The sequence below is a fragment of the Episyrphus balteatus genome, chromosome 3 (genome assembly GCF_945859705.1).
Source record: "Episyrphus balteatus chromosome 3, idEpiBalt1.1, whole genome shotgun sequence".
NCBI lineage: Eukaryota > Metazoa > Arthropoda > Insecta > Diptera > Syrphidae > Episyrphus > Episyrphus balteatus.
In genome coordinates this window covers 83,202,250-83,223,396 of record NC_079136.1, presented here as the reverse complement: position 1 = coordinate 83,223,396, position 21,147 = coordinate 83,202,250, and the positions used below count along the sequence as shown (strand labels likewise).

At 32.9% G+C, this 21,147-nt stretch overlaps 3 protein-coding genes and 1 long non-coding RNA gene across 5 annotated transcripts; 2 read left to right on the top strand and 2 right to left on the bottom strand.

The window, feature by feature from the left end:
- Positions 1-218: 218 nt before the first annotated feature.
- On the bottom strand, positions 219-1,114 carry LOC129914577 (uncharacterized). Its single transcript, XR_008772198.1, has 2 exons — positions 519-1,114; positions 219-390 (listed from the first exon to the last, which is right to left on the bottom strand). It is a non-coding gene; the product is annotated as an uncharacterized LOC129914577 (long non-coding RNA).
- A 33-nt stretch (positions 1,115-1,147) lies between these two features.
- Positions 1,148-2,002, top strand: LOC129914345 (40S ribosomal protein S25). The gene is made up of 3 exons (XM_055993543.1): positions 1,148-1,260; positions 1,525-1,801; positions 1,853-2,002. The coding sequence occupies exons 1-3, from the start codon at positions 1,258-1,260 to the stop codon at positions 1,924-1,926; spliced, it is 354 nt and encodes a 117-aa protein (XP_055849518.1). The 5' UTR covers positions 1,148-1,257; the 3' UTR covers positions 1,927-2,002.
- A 6,078-nt stretch (positions 2,003-8,080) lies between these two features.
- LOC129914344 (methyl-CpG-binding domain protein 3) lies at positions 8,081-11,617 on the bottom strand. 2 transcript variants are annotated; one of them, XM_055993542.1, is made up of 4 exons: positions 11,349-11,617; positions 10,852-11,220; positions 8,428-8,935; positions 8,081-8,298 (listed from the first exon to the last, which is right to left on the bottom strand). In XM_055993542.1, the coding sequence occupies exons 1-3, from the start codon at positions 11,474-11,476 to the stop codon at positions 8,452-8,454; spliced, it is 981 nt and encodes a 326-aa protein (XP_055849517.1). In that variant the 5' UTR covers positions 11,477-11,617; the 3' UTR covers positions 8,081-8,298; positions 8,428-8,451. The 2 variants fall into 2 exon arrangements, with proteins under 2 accessions (XP_055849517.1, XP_055849516.1); XM_055993541.1 differs by lacking the exon at positions 8,081-8,298 and having other exon boundaries at positions 8,311-8,935.
- A 1,946-nt stretch (positions 11,618-13,563) lies between these two features.
- Positions 13,564-20,709, top strand: LOC129914463 (nuclear pore complex protein DDB_G0274915). Its single transcript, XM_055993732.1, has 5 exons — positions 13,564-13,818; positions 13,876-14,031; positions 14,097-14,302; positions 14,364-14,563; positions 17,586-20,709. The coding sequence occupies exons 1-5, from the start codon at positions 13,727-13,729 to the stop codon at positions 20,577-20,579; spliced, it is 3,648 nt and encodes a 1,215-aa protein (XP_055849707.1). The 5' UTR covers positions 13,564-13,726; the 3' UTR covers positions 20,580-20,709.
- The last annotated feature ends 438 nt before the right edge of the window (positions 20,710-21,147 follow it).

Below are 21,147 nucleotides of genomic sequence, written 5' to 3'. Positions count from 1 at the left end.
TGTTATTTTTTCTTCGTTTTTAATTGAACAACTATATGAATAGATTTTTTTTTGCATAAACAAAAATTGTAATTGCATTGAGGTCAGTGGTTCCTTCAAGGAAAACTTGCCAGTGTTTAAATGCACCACTTAACTTAACTTAACTTGAGAGCAGATAATACTTACATAGATACTGCATTTATTTTAGGAAATAACCCAGGAGCAGAAAAAAAATTAAATTATTTTGTATGTACATACAAATATATATACATTTTTATTTCAATTATTATTTGTATAAAGCGATATTATTTCTTTCATTTTATAATTATAATTATTTATTAATATAACTTCTGCTACCATTTAATCTAATCGTTAGACTATCATCTAGGTTCTAGGAGGTCAGATGATGATCTGAAAGAAAGGATAAAAACAGAAGATTTTCAATTAATAAAAAATTCTTTTAAATGTGTAGCTGTGCAGGCTGCAGGATAGTTTAAAGCTCCATTAGCTATATGTTTTTCTGACCAAATAGAACTTACCTACGTAGTATGACTTTATCTTTATTCCCCTGCTGATGTTGCTGGTGATGACACTGCTGTTGTTGTGTAGTTTTGTTGGTTCTGCTTCATGTTCAGCCTTCTTCTTAGATCCTGGTTCGGTTGTTGTTGTGACTTGCCACCAGCAGTTGGAATCATTTTGTTGTCTTTATTGATCTTCAACTTTTCACGCAAGGTTTTTTGTTTCTTTTTTTTTTGGGTTCGTTTTTGCGCAGCCCGAGATGCGACCGACAAAACGACTTCGAGGTTGCCAAACACAAAGGGGATAGAGACCGACGACAGAAATAACGAAATTTATGTAAATAACACGACACCGCACTTGTTTACTTGAATTATATGAAGTTTTTTTTAACATTCTGATATTTAATTTACTTTTTATGAATATAAATGTTTTAAATGTGACTTTTTTCAAAAAATAATCGACCACTGAATGTGAAAGAAAAGTGTTTGTTTACAAAAAAAAAAAAAATGTCAGGCTTGACAGCTTGACACTTCTGTTGTCATTTCTCACAACAACGCGGCGCTAGTTCCTTCCGTCCTGTTTATTTGGTTGCAAATGTTGACCACCGGTAGCGCATTTCAACTTTTCCAATCCCCAATGGTAATTAGACTTTTCGTCTTTTTTGGTACCTTCCCTATCTAATACGTCTAATTTTTTTCTCTAGGTTTTGGTACTACCGATAACTTCCGTCCTCCATCTTTTTGCATTGAAGTTTTCGAGATGGTAAGTCGTGCTAAATAATAGAAATCCGAAAATATATTAAATTTAAACTATTAAATTGAAGAAAATTGCTTAAAAACAATAAATAATTCGATTCTTTCCATTTAAAACTAAAAATCCTAATAATTTTGTTCGCGTTTGTTAATAATTTGCCAAAAAGTTAAATGTTTGTGCGATGCACATGTGACATTATTCATTTTTTCTATAAAATAAATGTGAAAAGAAAAATATGATGAAAATAATTAACGTTGTGTTTAATTTTTATAGCCGCCAAAAAAGGATTCAAAATCCTCGGCTAAGCAGCCACAAAAGACCCAAAAGAAGAAGGAAGGAGGCGGCGGTGGCAAGGCCAAGAAGAAGAAGTGGTCCAAGGGTAAAGTGAGGGATAAGTTGAACAACCAGATCCTTTTCGATGAAGCCACTTACGAGAAATTGTACAAGGAAGTGCCACAATACAAATTGATCACCCCCTCAGTCGTTTCTGAACGTTTGAAGATTCGTGGTTCATTGGCCAAGAGGGCTTTGGTTGAACTTAGAGACAAGGGTGAGTTTGTCAAAAGATTTTCTTTATTTTTAATTTATATTTGTTTTTCAGGTTTGATCCGTCAAGTTGTACAACATCATTCTCAAGTTATCTACACAAGGGCCACAAAGGGTGATGATGCGTAAGCCCGGAAAATCTATACAAAGTTTAATTTGTATGTTTTAGGGATAATAAACTCGTCAAAACTTATTTTTTAACTGATTTGTGGCTTTTTAATAATGGAAGACTTTCTATAGAATATCTTAATTATTACGTTTAAGAAAAAGTTAGCAAAAATGGCAACTATCACTTTTGGAGCTTGTCATTTTCCTGAACGTTTTCATCAAAACGACATTGATGATAGAGCTGATGGTTTTTATTCTAATTTTTTTCCACAACTCTTGTGTCTGTGTAATAACAAAGGCTAAAATTGGTTTACTATTAGCCTTATTCTGAATGAAAACTTCCAAGGAAATTTGTTGGGGAGAAGAACTCCCAATCGAACAATTCTTAGAACATTAATAATGATGAAAAAACGAAGAGAGGATCTCCTTTAGCTTTTCTCGAACACATTTCTCCGGGAGTTTTCATTCGGAATGGAGCTGTATGTAGTTGTTTTCTACACAAAAAATGCTATCTAAGAAACAACAAATTAAGGACAAATGGCTCGATTTAAACTTAACTACATTATTTGGTATCAGAGATAGAAGATCTGTAATTATTGTAGTAGCGACATTTTTTTTGTTTCCTTAATGGTAAGAAAATGGCTTGTTATTGAACTTTTTCTTAGAAATAGCACCAAGAAATGCCGGTAGACGAAAGTATTTGCTATCGCTATATGAATGCGAATCTTCTTAGATATTGGCCCGTATGCATAAAAAATAGTAAATACTAGCAATATGAAATTAATTAGTATAAACTTGATTTGATTTGCACAAAATGTGGATAAAAAAGTTCATCTTTTACAATTTTTCAAGTAAAAGCATTTAATATTTTTTATGCATATGACCCATTGTCAGAAATATTCGCTTTCAGCTCACGGTCTAGTATCGAACATACAGTACCTTGCCATATTATTAGGCCCAAGCGAAAAAAATAGAATTTTTCGGTTCAGTTTTTGCTCAGTTTTTTTAAGTTTTTGTCGAAATATCTTGAATTTTTTTTGTCCCATTTACTTGCACATATCATGTAGATACGGATTGACTTGAAAAAAGTTTAAAAATTCATACTTTTTGAAAAAAAATAACGTACAAAAGGGGATAAGCTCCAAAAAACGTACAATATGGAATTCACGCCCGCATAATTACCAGACCGATCCAATACTTAATTTATTGTACCGAGGAATAACGTGACATTGTTAACTTTATGACAAGGATCGCAACTTGCATAAATATAGAAGCCCTGATCGTCTGGAAAGTAAAACATGTTCTTAGATTTTGGGGTAGTTTTTTTCTTTATAAGACCAGACGAGCACAGCTATTCAAAGTACATTATTCCAATAAAAAAACATCCTCTTGTCATTATTGGCTGTTGTACTATCTCAGGGATGAGGTTCTTTTTATATTGTGGAAAACGCCATAACTCCAGACCAACACAAAAAGGAGCTTGGGAACGTTTTGATTCTACGATTTCGGAATAGGCTGGAGGCTCGAAGCTGCTATATTTATGCAAGTTGCGATTATTGTCATAAAGTTAAGAATGTCACGTTATTCCTCGGTACAAGAAATTAAGTATTGGACCGGTCTTTTAATTATCCGGGCGTGAATTCCATAGGGTACGTTTTTTGGAGCTTATCCCCTTTTGTACGTTATTTTTTTCAAAAAGTATGAATTTTTAAACTTTTTTCAAGTCAATCCGTATCTACATGATATGTGCAAGTAAATGGGACAAAAAAAATTCAAGATATTTCGACAAAAACTTTAAAAACTGAACAAAAAATGAACCGAAAAATTGTATTTTTCATCTCGATCGAGCAAAGTAATCACATTAAATAAATATTTTCAACACAAACAAAATGGATTTGCTTTTCGATTTTTTGTGATTCAAGAATACATTTTTAATATCTTGGAATACAATACATATTACTAAAGTGATAAGTTTTAGTACACCTAATTGTGCAAAATAAGACAAAAAATCGATCAAATCGTAAAGGAAATATCTGGGAATAATCAAAAAATTAGATGCACAGTCTTAAGAAATAAGAAAAGAAGAAATTCACTTTGATACAAGGCGAGTAAGAGGTATAGAAAAAATATTAGAGGATTTTTTTTAAATTTATATCTTATATATCTGTGGCCACAACCAATAACCGCTTAAGTCGAAAAAGAAAACAAAATTAAGTTTTACTATAATGCTCCGCATTTTTTAATTTACCTCAAAAACAACTCAATCTTTTATTAACTCGATGTAGATGGTTTAAATCTATCGTTTTTTATAGTTAAAACAGTAAAAATATGTAGACTTTGAATTGGAAAGCATCATAAGACCACTGAAAATTTTTTGTCTTAACTCACTTAAGCGGTTATTGGTTGTGGCCACAGATATATAATTCTCCTGTGCGTTTGTTTGTGAGCCTACTCCTTCTAAACGACTGGACAGATTTTTCTGAAATTTGGTGGGTGTGATAAGGTCCATCAGAGACAGGTTTTGTTTCATAATTGGACCCGGTAGGTGGCGCTGTTGTCGAGTTGTAGGAAAATTGCATATTCTGAACGAACGACTGGACAGATTTTTGTGAAATTTTGTGTATGTGATAAAGTCCATCCGAGATAGGATTGTTTTATAATTGGACCCGGTAGGTGGCGCTGTTGTCGAGTTTTAGGAAAATTGTATATTTTGAACGAACGACTGGACAGATTTTTGTGAAATTTTGTTTATGTGATAAGGTCCGTCCCAGACAGTTTTTTTTATAATTGGACCCGGTAGGTGGCGCTGTTGTCGAATTTTAGGAAAATTGCATATTTTGAACGAAAGACTGGGCAGATTTTTATGAAATGTTGTGTATGTGATAAAGTCTATCCGAGACGGGTTTTGTTTCAAAATTGGACCCGGTAGGTGGCGCTGTTGTCGAGTTTTAGGATAATTTCATATTTTGAACGAACGACTGAACAGATTTTTGTGAAATTTTGTTTATGTGATAAGGTCCGTCCGAGACAGGTTTTTTTATAATTGGACCCGGTAGGTGGCGCTGTTGTCGAGTTAGGAAAATTTCATATTTTGACCAGACTGGGGGCCAATTTGGTTCTGTGAAAACGTGAATCGAAAAAAAAAACTTTTTCATTTTAGCTTTCAAACACTCTTTTCACTTTTTCGATTCATTTGAAACGAAAAACGATTCTCATCCTATGATATCACAAATAATTTAGTGAAAAAAATATATATTCATATGAATATTTTTGATGTTTGTTTTCATTTTTTCACAGAACGAGAATAAAATGAGTGAACAAGTGAAAAGCTTTTCGTTTCACTTATTCACAGAACCAGAATTGGCCCCCTGGAGAGATTTTTCTGAAATTTGGTGGATGTGATAAGGTCCATCCGAGACAGGTTTTGTTTCATAATTGGACCCGGTAGGTGGCGCTGATGTCGAGTTATAGAAAAATTTCATATTTTGAACGAACGACTGAACAGATTTTTTGTGAAATTTTGTTTATGTGATAAGGTCCGTCCGAGACAGGTTTTTTTTTATAATTGGACCCGGTAGGTGGCGCTGTTGTCGAGTTTTAGAAAAATTGCATATTTTGACCAGACTGGAGATTTTTGTGAAATTTTGTGTGTGTGGTATGGACCCAGTAGGTGTCGCTGTTGTCAAGTTATAGTTAAATTCCATATTTGAAGTCCGAATGACAGTAGATATAGATTTTTATGAAATTTTGTGTGTGTGTGTGATAAGGTTCGTTCGAGACAGGTTTTGTTTTATAGTTGGACCTGGTATGTTGTCAAGTTATAAGCAAATTCAATATTTGGGGTTCAAAATCGCTCATATTCAAGGGTAATAAAAACAAACATGAATTTACTCTTTAAAATGTTAGTCCCGCAAAGAAAATTGTTTACCATCAGTATATCTCAATTAAATTTATGACTGCATCTTAAAATTTGTTTAAGTTGTTTCAACTACCATTAATACAATTTCCGCATAAAAATCAAATGATTTATTTTTTTTAAAGAAATATTTCGACGTATGTATGAATAGAATTAAGACGAAATCTTTTCATTTTTAATCGTTTTTTTTTAAGATTTTATCCTATTGCTATTGTTTCGGTTACTGGCTCCAACATTACTCACACGGTAACGGTTTAGAAACGAACAAATACAAACTTCAATGAAACCAAAATATGTAAGAGAGAGAATACTATTTTTAAAGTGGATTAAAAATGAGCGTTGAAAGTGGATGCTACATTCCGCAAATAAAAATTTTGGAAGTTAAAACGAAAGTCAACAAAACAAAAACAATGGTTGTTTGTATAGTCGGTTTACGGACGATAATTTTACGTGATAACGTCATAAGAAAACAGGTTGTTTAAACAAAAAAAAAGTAAAAAGATCGTTCTTGGTGTTGGAATTCCAGGCCTCTGGTGCAAAACACAAATCATTAACAGTTTCACAAAAGAAAGGGAGAATGAGTCATATTTTTCTATAATGGCAGGCGGGATTCATCGATTTAGGCACTTTTTGCAAAAAAAAAATAAGAAGTGAAACCAGAGCCAGTTTTTGTATATTTTTGAATTATATAACCTTTATTGGTTGAATAAATTCCGATAAAAATTTGTAATAGCTGTCAAACAAATGATTTGCTTTGTTTAATATTTTAAACAGTTTTACATATGTATGTACCTATGTGTAATGGGAAAAGGTTAACACATTACAAAATCAAAAATTGGAAATAAAACTTGGAAAAGGGGGAACGAAGTCCGCCGGGTCAGCTAGTGTATGTATAATATTCACGTATGCAAGAGGTTCCGAACGAAACTAGCATCCGATAGAGCAAAAACACCGTTTTCAATAAACTATCTCAGCTCGTATGTGTTACCTTTAGCTTTAATTTAAACGCCTATGGCCATGGCCTCTATTCAATATATTTATGTTTTTTTTTAAGCAATATTCGTTGTTTCTTTTATTTTATTACTTTCTTGAAGGAGTATTTAAAGTTCATTTTTACAGATGCTTCAAAATGTGTCACTTTTCACACGGGTTCAAATTGTAGTTTGCGAGCCAAAACTTCATACTCTGCACGCCAAATTAAAATTTTGTTTATACATAAAGGGCGTCCCAAAAGTAAAATTTTTAAGGGTTCAAAGACTTGTTCATCCCAAATCCTTACGGTTTTATATATAATGCAGTTTTTGTGAAATTTCAAAAATTACCTACTTTGCAGCAGCATTTTGTTTCCTCCGCCCATTATTGATACTTGTTTTTTTTTTTTTTACAATTCTTTCACTCAAAAATTGCCTAATAATTGGGAACAATGAAATAATCAAAATATTTTTTATATCATACACCATTTCGCTACAGAGGAGAATGGGCATTTTGGACGCTGAGCGGCCATTAATAAAATTGGTATCAAATGACAGTACTATAACTTAGGAAAAACGTTTGCTATGAACGTTTTGCCGTATTGAGTTAAGTAAGTATGTAAGATGTTGCAATAATATAAGTATTGTTAATGCAGTTTTCAATCTATGAATAACAAATTGAATTAAAGTTTTATTTGGAAGATAAAGTATGAAGATCTGTCATTTTACCTTAATCTGAAGACATTAATCTTGAAAATCCGACCAATAGAACTCATAATTATGTATAAGATTTTTAAGACACCCACTTCAAGATTTTGATCGACAGTTTTCAAACAATTCAAACTAACAATAAATTGAACAGCAAAATAGGCTTGATATTGTTGTTTAAAATGCTAATAGTTTGGGTTCTAGTGGTTGGATATTCAAGATTAAGGTCTTCAGACTCAGGAAAAATGACAGAGTATCATATTTTGCACTTAAAATACACATTAAAGTTATAACATTAAGACAATCTATATGAAGTGTTAAATGCAAAAATGCATTCTATGCGTTTTTGAAGTACGTCACAAGGATAAAACTTCTACCAATATTATGTGAAGCTTAATTTCATCAAAAAATAACAAATTCATTCCTGGCCACGTAACGTCCACGTTGCATACAAACTTGCCCATTCTCCGTTAAATGTTTTTCATCCTCTCACACAGCTGATTCTTTTTCTTCAATTTATGAAAATAGTAGGTATGGAAAATTGACCATCTTGAAAATTTAAAACAACTTTTCTTAAGAATTAAGATTTTTGAGTTATGCCAGTTTTCTCGATGTGTTTTAAGTATATTTTGTGCTATTAATTTAGCATTACAAAGTCGTAAAAATATTAGTTTTGATAATATTTTGCCCAAAAATTACAGATTCTTTACCTTATTCATTTACACCTTAATTGATCAAACTCGTGCCGGATCTTAATTCAAACATTGCACGCAGAGCCTCCTTAAATTTTCACTGAAACTAGATCACCAATAAAATTATATTATTTATTATTCTACAGTTTTACACATAATGTGGGCTAACTTATTTAAAATATTAAAAAACTAAAATTAGGAGCTTAATGTTTTTGTGCACTTAATGAACAATTACCATCTTAGCTTTCAGTTTGAATTATTAAATTTTTAAAGCTTCTTGAAGTTTTCGTCTGGCAACACTGACGCGATCCTCCTGACGTCGAATATCATCCTCCGATATTACAATCGACTGCATTAGCGGTTGATCGGGATTCAAAAAAGCCCCAGAGTTTTTTGTAAGCTCCGTCTTTGAAGATGTTTGACCAGTAACTGGTTGATTATGCACATGAAGAGCTGTGGCTACAGACTGCAGCACAGTCTGCTCGTCTACATTTGGTCCGACCGATCTGATACCACGAGGCAGCTCAATGTTGTCAAACTCTTCGCCTGTAATATTGCACGCCCGCAGTCCTTCAAGACGTTTCTCCCAGAAAAGTTGCTTTGGCTTCTCCTGATTGCCATTCTTAAGATCATGTTTTACTTTGCCATTTTCATGGTTTCGGACAACAGTAACGGGTTGTTTAAATATAGAAGCTGTCTGTCTAATAGGAGGTACAAGAGATACATCTGTGCGAAAAGCACGGCTGTAACAAAGCGAAAGTTTAAATTTATGAGAACTTAGTCAATCCTTATGAAATAAAATTGAAATAAAAACACCAAAATCCAATTGTGAAATTTTGATTCAGCACGATATTTTTACTGGATAGCCAATTATTTTGTAATAATATTTGGACACAAAAACAAACAGCATAGGTACATAAAAAAATGAAGACCAATTTTGTGGTTAGTAGGATGAATTGGGCAAACAAATATAATTGGCTATTGATTATGTCTGCCCGAAAGGAACTAAGACGTTCACGGAATTTTTTTGCAGGAATCATTCAATGGGTTATAAAAGAAGATACAACCGCGGAGTGCTATTAAATGAGAGGGTGGAAACTGAAGATAAGGGTGCAAAAGCCACCTTTTCGGTTTTTCAATATGTCTCGTAAACAAACCAAAATTTTGTTATATTGCATTTAAAACTTTTTGTGAGGAATTGAATATCTTATCCGAACATTAAAATATTGTTTGAGTTTTTTTTGACAAGCATTGCTCTGATAAAAAAAAAAACAGAAATAAATTTCCTTCAAAATGCTGGGCTTATACATTTTTTTATTAGAAATTAACTGAAGTATGACCGTTTGACTTATCTTTTTTTCGTATTTTTAGTTAAACTCAAGTAAAAAAGAATCATTTGATGCAAAAGTGCGAAACTAGAATTGATATCGGTTTTTTTTGTAGAGGGGTCTAATGCAATGATTGTTTTTTTTATGGAAAAGGGGTCTTTCTCTAAAAAAAAATACTTAAAATAAAAAAAATTATTAAAAAACAACGGCAGCACTTAAGTTATAAATGATACTTTTTTCGAAAACTAAAATTATACTCTTAATTTAAATTTTAAAATCAAGTTATTTCATTTCAAACAACTGTTTTTGAAATAAACGATTGAGCCTGATAATGAAAATAGTGTTTCTATGATTTTAAGTATTTTTTTTTTTTAGAAAATTACCCCTTTCGCCTAAACGGGGGGAGATAGACCCTTCCTCTCTTAATAAACAATCATTGTATTAAACCCCTCTAAGTTATCGTTATCATGCACTTAAAAACGAAATATATGCGCTTAAAATATGGTCTTAAATATAGAAAATATGCACTTAAAATATACATTAAAAACCACATAATTTTATAAAATATCAATATTTCTTTTAAATTATAAAAACATTTTACAGGACTTTTATGAAAATTTATATACGAAACCAAGGAATTATTGAGGTTTGCTTGAAAAAAAAAAAATAAATAAAATTGCCCAAAATTTACTAATCCAATTTATTATTTGATCGTGTTGGAGTTCATTTTTAACATTTTTCCTATTGACGTTCAGTCACTCAAAAATTGTTTGGTCAAAAATTTCAAGCGTGTAATATCGTTATTTTCGCAATTTTTTGAGAAAATATGCACTAAGAACATGCGTTTTATTTTTATAATATGCCAAAATATGCATTATTAAAGTAAATCTGCTGATTCGTATTTATAATTGGTTGCCTTACTTTCAAAGAAAAAAAAATATGCATTTGCATGGAAATCCGACCATACTTATGTCTATCTCAGACCAAAAAAAAGATACAACCAAAAAAAGCAATTAAACTCAAAAAAGAAATTTTTCGGTTTTTTTTATGTTTGCTTCGACTGTTTTGGTATGGAATTTTTTTTTTTCAATTTTTAATAAACATTATTCTGATAGGAAATTCAATTCTTTACAACCACTTTTAGATGCAATATATCAAAATTTTGGTTTGTTTACGAGATATTCTCATTCTCATTTATCTTCTTTTATAACCCATTGAACGATTCTTGCAATAAAAACCCGTGAACTTCTTAATTCCTTATTACCATGTTTTTTTTCGACATAATCAATAGCCTATAAGGTGAACTGAAACAACTACATGCGGTGTGGTACCTGAACTCAAGATGTTGTCTTAGAGTCGATGGTGGAAGTGAGGAACTACCGCTACTGGTGGCTGAGATGCTATGGGAGAAACTAGAGGATGGTGATCCAACAAATCCACCCCCACCGGTCGATGACGGTGGTGGTATTGTCGGTGATGGAATCGCTGATGGTGGTTGTGGCACTCCTGATCCAAATTGAGATTTATACTTGCGTTTCAATGAGCTCGATGATGAGCTGCTACAACGATGCAAGGATATGGACGGCGGTGGCAGACTTTGTATGGTCTTGCCAGATTGGAAGTCAAATGCCGATATATCAATAGTGTCACCTAGTTGTCGTGCTAGTTGGGGTTTACTATCAAATTTCTTACCACTGGGACTAAATTATATTTATAGATATACATAGGTAATTTTTAAAGGTATAATAAAGTGGATATACTATTTAAATCTAATAACTTTTTTTATTTTAGGGGAGTGAATTTAAATTGTTTGTTTTTTTTTAGATACCTGTAATAATAAACATCAACTTTTCCGGCTGATATGCCAGACTTGCGAAGGACTTCTTCTCGTTGCCATCCTTTGGGAAGTGAGTTGCATTCTATGCGTTTTCGTTCGATTGTTATATTAGGATTCATTTACTATTATTTGAGTATTTTATATGAAAAATTGTGATTCAGAAAACTTGTTATATTTTTAAAGTGAAAGCAAAATTTTTCAAGACAAAAACTTTTTTGTTTTGTCTGCTGTCTGGCTTTGCTTTGGAAAGAAAAGCGTCGTTTCTCTTTCTTGTGTTTTTCGTTATGTCAAAAAAAGGGATATTTTTCGTGAAATGAACGCATTCAGACGAAATGACGGTGCTGCCACTTTTTGAACTACTTTTTCAGTATAAGCCTGGTACGCTGCTCGCGCTAAATTTTAGCTCCCATACAAATTATCGAAAATTTTTAGCCGAGATAAAATGGATCCCATACAAGTTATCGATAACTTGTATGGGAATTTTATCGCAGCTAAAATTTAGCGCGAGCAGCGTACCAGGCTATAGCAAAACAAAAATTTTCAATCTGAACTTTAAAAATCGATTTCCCAAAATTTTGAAAAATGGACATTGAGCAAGATAGCTGGCCATCATAGAACAAGTTGACGATATAAACGCTGCGTTCTTTTGGGAATATTAGCTGCGTTCCTTTGGGAACTTTAATCTACTGCTTAGTACTTAAAACTACTTTGAACTACTTTTGCTATACTGAAAAAGTAGTTCAAAGCCACAGTACACATAATAAGGTAATATATTCCGAACGTTGTCAAAATTTGTTTGTCAAAAATGGGCACCAATCTGTCAGGTCGGCCTTTAATTTTTATATTTCAATAGCAGTAAACAGGAAATTTGTTTTTGTTTTAATTTATAAAATGTCATTTAAAAATATTATAAATTGAAAAATAACAAATTTTCTTCGTGTTTCATCGCGGAAAATGATAAATAATTGTTTTAAAATTAGTGGTGTGCGTGGTTTATCGGTTTTTGTGCGTTTTTCGTCGATATTTTAAACAATTAAGAATTCGGTAGCTGACATTGGTCGCCAAAGTGTCATGTTTTGACAATCTGGCGACCAATGTCAGTTCGGAATATATTACCTTTTTATGTGTACTGTATTTCAAAGCAACTTTAGCCGCGTTCCTTTGGAAATATTTATCTACTGCTAAGTACTTAAAACTACTTTGAATTACATTTGCTGTATCGAAAAAGTAGTTCAAAGCAGGTTTAACTACTTAGCAGTAGATAAATAATTCCAAAGGAACGCGGCTAAAGTTGCTTTGAACTACTTTTTCAGTATAGCAAAAGTAGTTCAAAGTAGTTTTAAGTACTAGCAGTAGATTAAAGTTCCCAAAGGAATGCAGCTAATATTCTCAAAAGAACGCAGCGTTTATATCATCAACCTGTTCTATGATGGTCAGCTATCTTGCTCAATGTCCATTTTTCAAAATTTTGGGAAATCGATTTTTAAAGTTCAGATTGAAAATTTTTGTTTATAGACTTGACCATACCGGAAGGTATGCGGTAGTGGTAGCTATACTTGTATAAAAAAAACTCCACATCTGAACGCCCACCCTACTAACAATTTTGCTTCTATAATGCTTTACAGAAGCAACAATTGCATCTGTAAAGCTTTATAGAACCAAAATTGTTTGTCGGGCAACTAACAATTTTGCTTCTATAAAGCTTTATAGAAGCAAAAGAAGCATGTATAAAGCTTTACAGAAGCAAAATTGTTAGTCGGGCGTTGATGTGTCAGTTTTGGATTTTGTTCATACAAGTACCCGTACCGTACCCGTATCGCTACCGCATACCTTTCAGGTGTGGTCTTTCCTTTTATCGGAAAGTTTTTGATTGGTATTGATTTTTTGTTAGAAGCCTTGTTAATTTTGTTTTTAAAACAAGAAACAGAACTTTTGTTTGATTAAGATAAAGTTTTTGTTGTTTTTAACACGTAAATTGTTTTGATTTCAAAAATCTCGATGTCGTTTTTTTGCACAAAATCTATATAGATAAACAAAAAACACACCTAAAATAGTTTTGAAAACTTTCACTACTTTTCAATTTGTATGCTGGTACAGTCAATGCCTTACAATTTAATGGCTGATGTGGTCATGGCATAACAATATTTCCCTAAAAATTTCCCTTCAACGACGTTTGTTTTTTTTTTTTTTTTCAAAACGCTTTGGTTGTCACTTTACCCATGTGTCAGTTGTAGACTTGTGAAACAAATTTGCAAATTTCAGACTTTTTGGTTCATCAATAGAATTTGTAGTTTAAAAATATCAAAATATAACTCATATTCCAACTCCAATTAATACATAAAATTATCATCAATATTGGTTTAATCAGAATGGATAACTCTTCAATAAGAGGACGTTACAGTTTAAGTACAACAAATTTATCAAGTCCAATAGCTGAATCGACATGCCTAAATGGCCTCAGGTAAAAAAAATATAAAATTAAAATAAATTTGTTAATGAAATCACCACCAAAATATAGCTCGCGATCAAAATTCAACTGGGGTGAAGGAACCATAAGCTCCCGAAGTCGAAATAACTCACAATCTATTGTCGATCAAAATAATTCAACGTCTAAAAACTCAAATGGCATACCAACTAAAGTTTCAATGTCACCATCATCCCGAATCGATCCAAGGTTTGTCTAATAAGTTTTAATAATTTTCATATTCATTTTTTATCATCGTCTTCCCTATATTAAAGAACGTATGTTGACATACATAGCAATGGACTAGCATCAAGGATAGTTAAGTATCACGATAATAGTACTCGATTAAATCGAAGTCTGTCTATGACCAATTTATATAACAAACCCGGACAATTTCCAGTTGTGCATTTGAAAAAAACCGAACAACAATATAAAGCAAAAAAGACAAAGAATCTTTCTATGACTAGAATAGCTGCTCCAGGTAAGATTGGAATCAGTATGTTTGTATTAAATCGAATATAATATTTATTTTCTGTTTGCAGAAAAATCTGCCTTTCATGGAAATACACTTTCAAGTATATTGCGATCAGGCTCAATTGTGGGATTGCAAAAGAGCGATGAAGAAATATCTCGAGAAAATCGACCTATACTTCATCCTCCACCTACTGAAAATGAAATGGCTCCTACTAGGAGCGTCCTTGAAGTTTTGAAAGAAATTTCACGAAAAAGAATCAATAGCGATGTAAGTATAATCGTCACATATTTCGCTAAGATTTATTGCTAATAGGTGTATTTAGTCATAAATTCGTATTTATATATGTTTATCTATTTTTTGAAGAAAACAAGATTCTCATTATTTAAGTCCGAAAAATTATAAAAAGTAACTTTGGATCTCTCTTTTATTTTATATAATAACAAGTTTGGTTTGTCAAGGTGACGCACTGTGGGCTAGAACGCTATTTTAGCTGGAATTAATTATAGAAATTCTCGAAATCGTCTAAAATTGCAATTAAAGGCATTAAAATGGTGTCGAATGATATAATAATGATAATTTAATGGCACAACCGATTCTAATGGTAAGAACAACACCAAAAATAAGCGAGTTATTATGTAAAATGAGGTTTTCAAATTTTCAACACATATAAAATTGGTCTAAAAAACAAAAAATGGGTTCTTTGAAGTTTGAACGCATCAAATTCGAAAATGGTATCATTGAAGCGAACAAAAGTTGTTTTTACTTATTATGGAATATAAAATGTTAATGCAAATAAAAAAATCGTTATTTGAAAACATTCAACACGTTTTTTTTTCATTGTAAGTGGTTTTTCTGAATATTTTGCTCCCTATACTTTCGGAGTTACAGCGAAAAAAGTTTGCTCTTGTAGGACATAGTTTTATATAAAACATAAAGCTATATAGGCTAGCTACTTTTTAAAATTATTTCTAGAGTGTGCCTACGCGTGCCTTTTTTTTAAAGCTTAGGAACATTCGTTTTATATAAAATCGGTGATAGTAACATACTTTACTTTAAAATTTATACGCAAAAGCTCAATATAATAACAATTTATTAGCAAATACTAGATTAGGATACATCACTCATTGATAAACTAGCAAAATTTTCACAATCCATCCGTTAAAACAAACACAGTAAACGAATATCTGGATAGAGGAAAAAGTGGTCTTTTTTGTTTTTATTTTCGAAAAATTGCTTTCGACTGTGTTTTTTAGGTACCCAATGAATGTTTTGACCTCAACTTTGAATGAGAAATTATAACTAGTACATTTATCTATCGAATGAGACCAAAATTATCAAATTTGGAAGAAGTCGACATTTTTAATTAATTCCAGCTAAAATAGCGTTCTAGCCCACAGTGTGACGCTTTAAAATAGACTTCGAAATTCAATGAGTTAAGAGAGTATGATTTTTCTTCTTCGCACTCATTGAATTTCGAAAAGAGTCCCGCCTTTAGCCATGAAATAACTAACTATGAACATAAATCCAATTGTATAAAAAAAATTCTGAATAAACAAAATAAAAATACAATCTTTACAATTTTGAAGCTTTTGGTGGAGAAGACTGAAATATTTGTAGGATCCCACCAATAAAAAAAAAACGTTTAATACATTTTTTTGATTTCCATAAAAAAATTGCTGCAAAAAATGCAATACAAATAAAAAACATAAAATTCGTTCTTCAAAGAAAATTGAACTAAAAACAAGTATGCAATTTAATTTCTTTTATTAAGATGCATTTTGAGAAAAACAATTTCAAAATCGTTTAAGCCGTTTTCAGAAAAAAAAAAATTTAGTTGGTGTACCATTTTGTAGTAATTTATCAATCAACATACAACCAAAATTTTAAAAGAATTCAATATCTCGTCTTCAAAAATTTGAATTTTCAAAAAAAAATTTAATTTTTTTGAATCTAAAATAAATTTTATTTTTGGCAAATATTTTCAAAAGTTTGATTTTTTGCCCAAAAAAGTGGGATTTATTTTGTTAACTGATTTTTCGAATAAAATAAAAAATGAGCAGCTAATGAGTTGTAGGAAAAACAGGGCTCTCATATATTATTCACCAACCTTTATTTTATTTCATATGGGTCATATGACAGGCACCGTTTTATTTGGACTAAGAAAATTCAATTTCCTCAAAGTTTGAAACAAATCGTTTTTGATTTAGGCTGTACCTCGAGATAGCGACAAACGAGTTAGATTTTTTCCGAATTCTAAAGTTGCCCCATATTACAAACATCGCAAGTTAAAAAGAAAGAATCGATTCTGTAGCATGTCTAAGCTCGCTCTCATATTACGATATTGAATAGAATCACTATTTTGGGAAAAAAATTTCGAGCGCACTGAATATTTTTAATTGTTAACTATTTTACATAATCAGTGTTTTTTTATAATTCCTTTGGGTTTTAATACCTTTTTGGTTTAAAATTTGCAATACATAATTTGAAGTCCGTTTTCACCCAAAGTAGTAATTTTACTTAACCGTACAATTTTTAATTAAAAAAGAAAACAAAAAGGGTTTTGGTGTTAAAAATTTTATATGTAAAACTCCTAAAAATTCATTAAAATTTAATTTTTAACAGGATAACAGCAGTGATTTCCTTTTTCTATTAAATTTGAATACAACAAGGGCACAAAAAGTTCATTCAATTTAACGGTATTTTATTTGAAAGTAGCTAGTTTTTCATCTCAAAACCTTTATTTTTAATAACGGCTTCGCAACGACCTTGTATGGAGTCGATCAGTCCCTGACATCTCTGAGGTTTTAAAGATAACCAAGCCTGTTCAAAAATGGTCCATAACTGCCGTTATTATTAGGTTTGAAACTTCTTGTTTTGTATGCGGCCAAAAGTTCTAGAAAGGATTGAGGTCAGAAGCCTGAGCAAGCCATTCCATTCAAAAGTATGGCAGCATAATGTTTTGGAAAAATTCCTGAAGATTTGTTATTTTTAATCTACTTCAAAAAACAAGAGGGAGGTTCTCAATTTGACTGCTTTTTTATGTTTGTTACGTTATAAATTTTGACTGGTTGACCGATTTTGATGATTTGGGACCATGCGGTCCAATTTCAATTTGGTCCAGTTCTGAATATTCTGACTATGGCATCCATGAGAAAAAATAATTTTTTTTGTTATGATTATATTATTTTATCCCTAAATTTTCTCCACTAGATTATATTAAACATTTTCTATTAAAATAAAATACTATTATTGCATTTTTTCAATAAAAACTATTTTTTTTTTCTTTTAGGAAATGGATGGAACCGAGCTAACAAAAAAGCAGTGCAAGGAACCAGAGCAAGATTCAACTTCAAACAATGGGCAACGTACACAAAGTAAACGGCAGCGTGAAATCACCCATCCTTCCACATTCAATGCTCAAATATCCCCCGAACAACAAGTGATAAAAAAACGTATGTGTAACTATAATAATGATATATTGAGTTCACTTAGTTCAAGCATGGCGAGTGTGAATAAGAAAAAAATGATGGATATGCAATCTCAAAAAAGAACCGCATCCGATGTTGGTGGCCTGAATGGTTCAAGCACTAGTTTTTCTGACTTTGAAGTATCCCGTAGTGAAAAACATCGTTGTATTGGAAACTATGAAATGCAACAACCTACCACCACAAAATATACTTCTGTCACTCCGCTTCCTAGTGCACCAATTCAAAATACTAACGAATTAGATAGTAACACCAGAGGGGGAATTGTTACTAGAAGAGCTTCTGAACCAGCATTAACTAATACGAAGCCGAAGCTTACACTTTTCAATAAAGATTATGACGAAACACCTATTATTAATAATAACACTTATACGAAAGAAGATGGAGAATTGAGTGGAATACAATTTGTTAAACCCAAAAAGAGCAGTTCAATTTCATCGGGTGGTACACTTTTAATGGAGAAGACTAAAAAATCAAAACTAGCTCTGATGTTAAGTGGGCTAAAAGGTGAATTGGATGAAGAAGATGAAGTGGATTCTGTAATTCCAAAAGATGACAAACAGAAAATAACAGAGCCACCTGTAAGCACACAAATTACATCAGTTGCGAGTGTCTCTAATTCAACTAGTCTATTCTCAACACCAACTATTACTTCAGTGGCTTCGTCAATATCAATTACGAGTAAACCAACTGAAACAATTAAACCAGCTATTGAAAACTCTGGAGTAAAAACAACTGAAACAACTGATGGTTTGAACTCATTTGCGGTTACTTCAACTACCTCGACAGTAAACCCCATCCCGGTGTTATCTTCTACTTCAAATACACCTGCACAAGTATCTCTGCCAGCGATTACAACATCTGTTCCAGTACTTTCGACCACTTCAACTGCAAGTACGAACCCAGTTGCTGGAGGATTTAGCTTTGGTTTATTAAACACACCAAAGACAGCAACAACAAGTGCAACTTCAGGCCTTTCATTGCCGTCATCTTCAATATCACAAGCTATTGCCTCACCATTAACCACATCGGCAGTAGTTTCAACACCCATTTCTGCATCAGGAACGACTTCGATATCGGGTACGAAACCATTTGCATTTGGTGCAGCAACTACACAAGCTTCAGCATCTGCTACTCCTAGTTTTTCTTTTGGGGCTCCAACTACACAATCCCAAACAATTTCATCAACAAAAGAACCTTCAATTGTCAGTACATTTGGATCCCCGTTGGCTATTACTAAACCAACTGACTCTGCACCTGCAGTATTTGGACAATCTTCAGCTTCATTACAACCGACTTTTTCTTTTGGTTCGCTGGCAGCAGCAAAGACAACTACAAATACTTTGACAACAGGAACGGCTTCACCTGCAACCACAAGTGCATTAACAACAAATCTTGGTTTACAAAAAAGTGCTTGGAATGCATCATCAATATCCGCGCCTACAAATACAAACTCTATTAACGGTATCGGATCATTCGGAGGAGAAAATGCATCTTTATTACCTCAACCAACCACAACATTAACTTCAACTAGTTCAACTGGAGGTTTTTCATTTGGCTCTGCTTCTTCGACTGAAGCTCCTAAATCCTTGTTTGGAAATGTAGGACCAGCAAATACAACATCAACAAACTCAAATACGACATTTTCATTTTCCGCTGCTAAAACTCCGGCCAACCCGACTAATACAATAAGTGCGTTTACCTTTGGAGCAGGTGCTCCAGCTCCGACTCAATCTCCAGCAGCTGTCCAAAATACAGCTCTTACATTTGGTGCTACTGCTGCTCCGGCTGCGAGTAATGTTACCCCACAAAATATATTTGGTAACACAGCGAATGCCAAACCATCAAATACTTTTGCTTTTGGTGCATCTGCTCCTAGTGTACCTACTCAAAATAGCGCATTTTCTTTTTCATCTTCTGACAAGACTACGGCCGCCGTTCCTGCAGCTAGTAATTCAGTTGGAGGTTTTGCTTTCAATAATCCGTCTGTCAATTTTACTCCGGTGGCTGAAACGAACAAAAATATATTTGGAACAGTTGCACCTGCAGCTGACCCGAAGCCAGCTTTCAATTTTGGTTCATCAACCACAACCAATCAAAACACAGATAAACCTGTAGTATTTGGTGCTTCTACAAATATTTTTGGAACACCTGCTACCTCAGGCACACCACAGAGCTCTGCCTTTACTTTTGGTTCATCTGCTGGTGAAGTTGCAAATCAAGGAGCAGCACCTACAAATCCTTTTGGATCTGCATCAACTACCATGGGAACTGCTGCGGGATCGAATTCAATTTTCGGGGCACCATCAGGTGTTGCAACACTACCACAATCATCAACATTCAATTTCGGTGCAAGTTCTAGTAATATAAAACCAGAAGCTAGTAAGCCTACAGGTGGCTTCGTCTTTGGAAGCACTTCGTCAATTGGAAGTAATGCCTCAAAACCTGCTGTCGATATGAATAAAACATTTGTCTTTGGAGACAGCAATACAACTATCAAACCTGCTCTACCATCAGCAACAAGCGTTTTTGGTGGAGGTAGTGGGACAAACAATGGCATCAATGGAACTACAGAAAATAAAATGTTCTCATTTGGAACACCAGCTGCCGGTGGAATAAATAATACATTTTCTACTGCTCGCCCAACAGTGAATCCAGCACCAGCTTTCAATTTTGGAGCTGTAGCTCCAGCTAATGCAGCACCAACTCCAAATGGTAATTTGTTTGCCCCTCCACAAGGACAAGCACCAACTGATCGAGTCATCAAGAAAGCCACGCGACGCCTACACAAGACATAAACTTCCGTTTTTTATAATATCTTTTAATTTGTACTTGTTTTTTGGGATAAGAGCTCCTTAAGATGTATTTTGTAAGTACATGTGTTGTGGTTGTTTCAATTTAAATTAAATCGCCGATTCGGAGTATAAAGTGAAATTGTTTTTATTTTGCATAAGTTATCTTTATTAGGTACATACATATATTATTTTTACTTGCTCCTAATATAATTTTGCAAGTGGAAGTATAACCAAAAATGGGTAAGATGTACATATGTGTAGTAATTAGCACCCTGATATAAAATTCAAAATGTCTTGTAGGTTTACTTTCCGGCATTCTCTAGATACAGGCCGAAATATCCCAGACGTTTCATTTGATTTTGATTTGTAGCTTGATTTGCTTCAACATGCTCCTTTAAATGGAAAAGGTGTTAGGAAGCCAGATAATGTATAATAGGCTGGTGCTTAAAAATTTTTTTATTGAATTTCGACTGAACCACCCCCTTAATTTGTTCTAAATAATTTAAAAAAAAATCCTGTAAAATTTCAGCTCTTTATTTTAACATTAACCCGACCCCCAAGACGGCGAAAG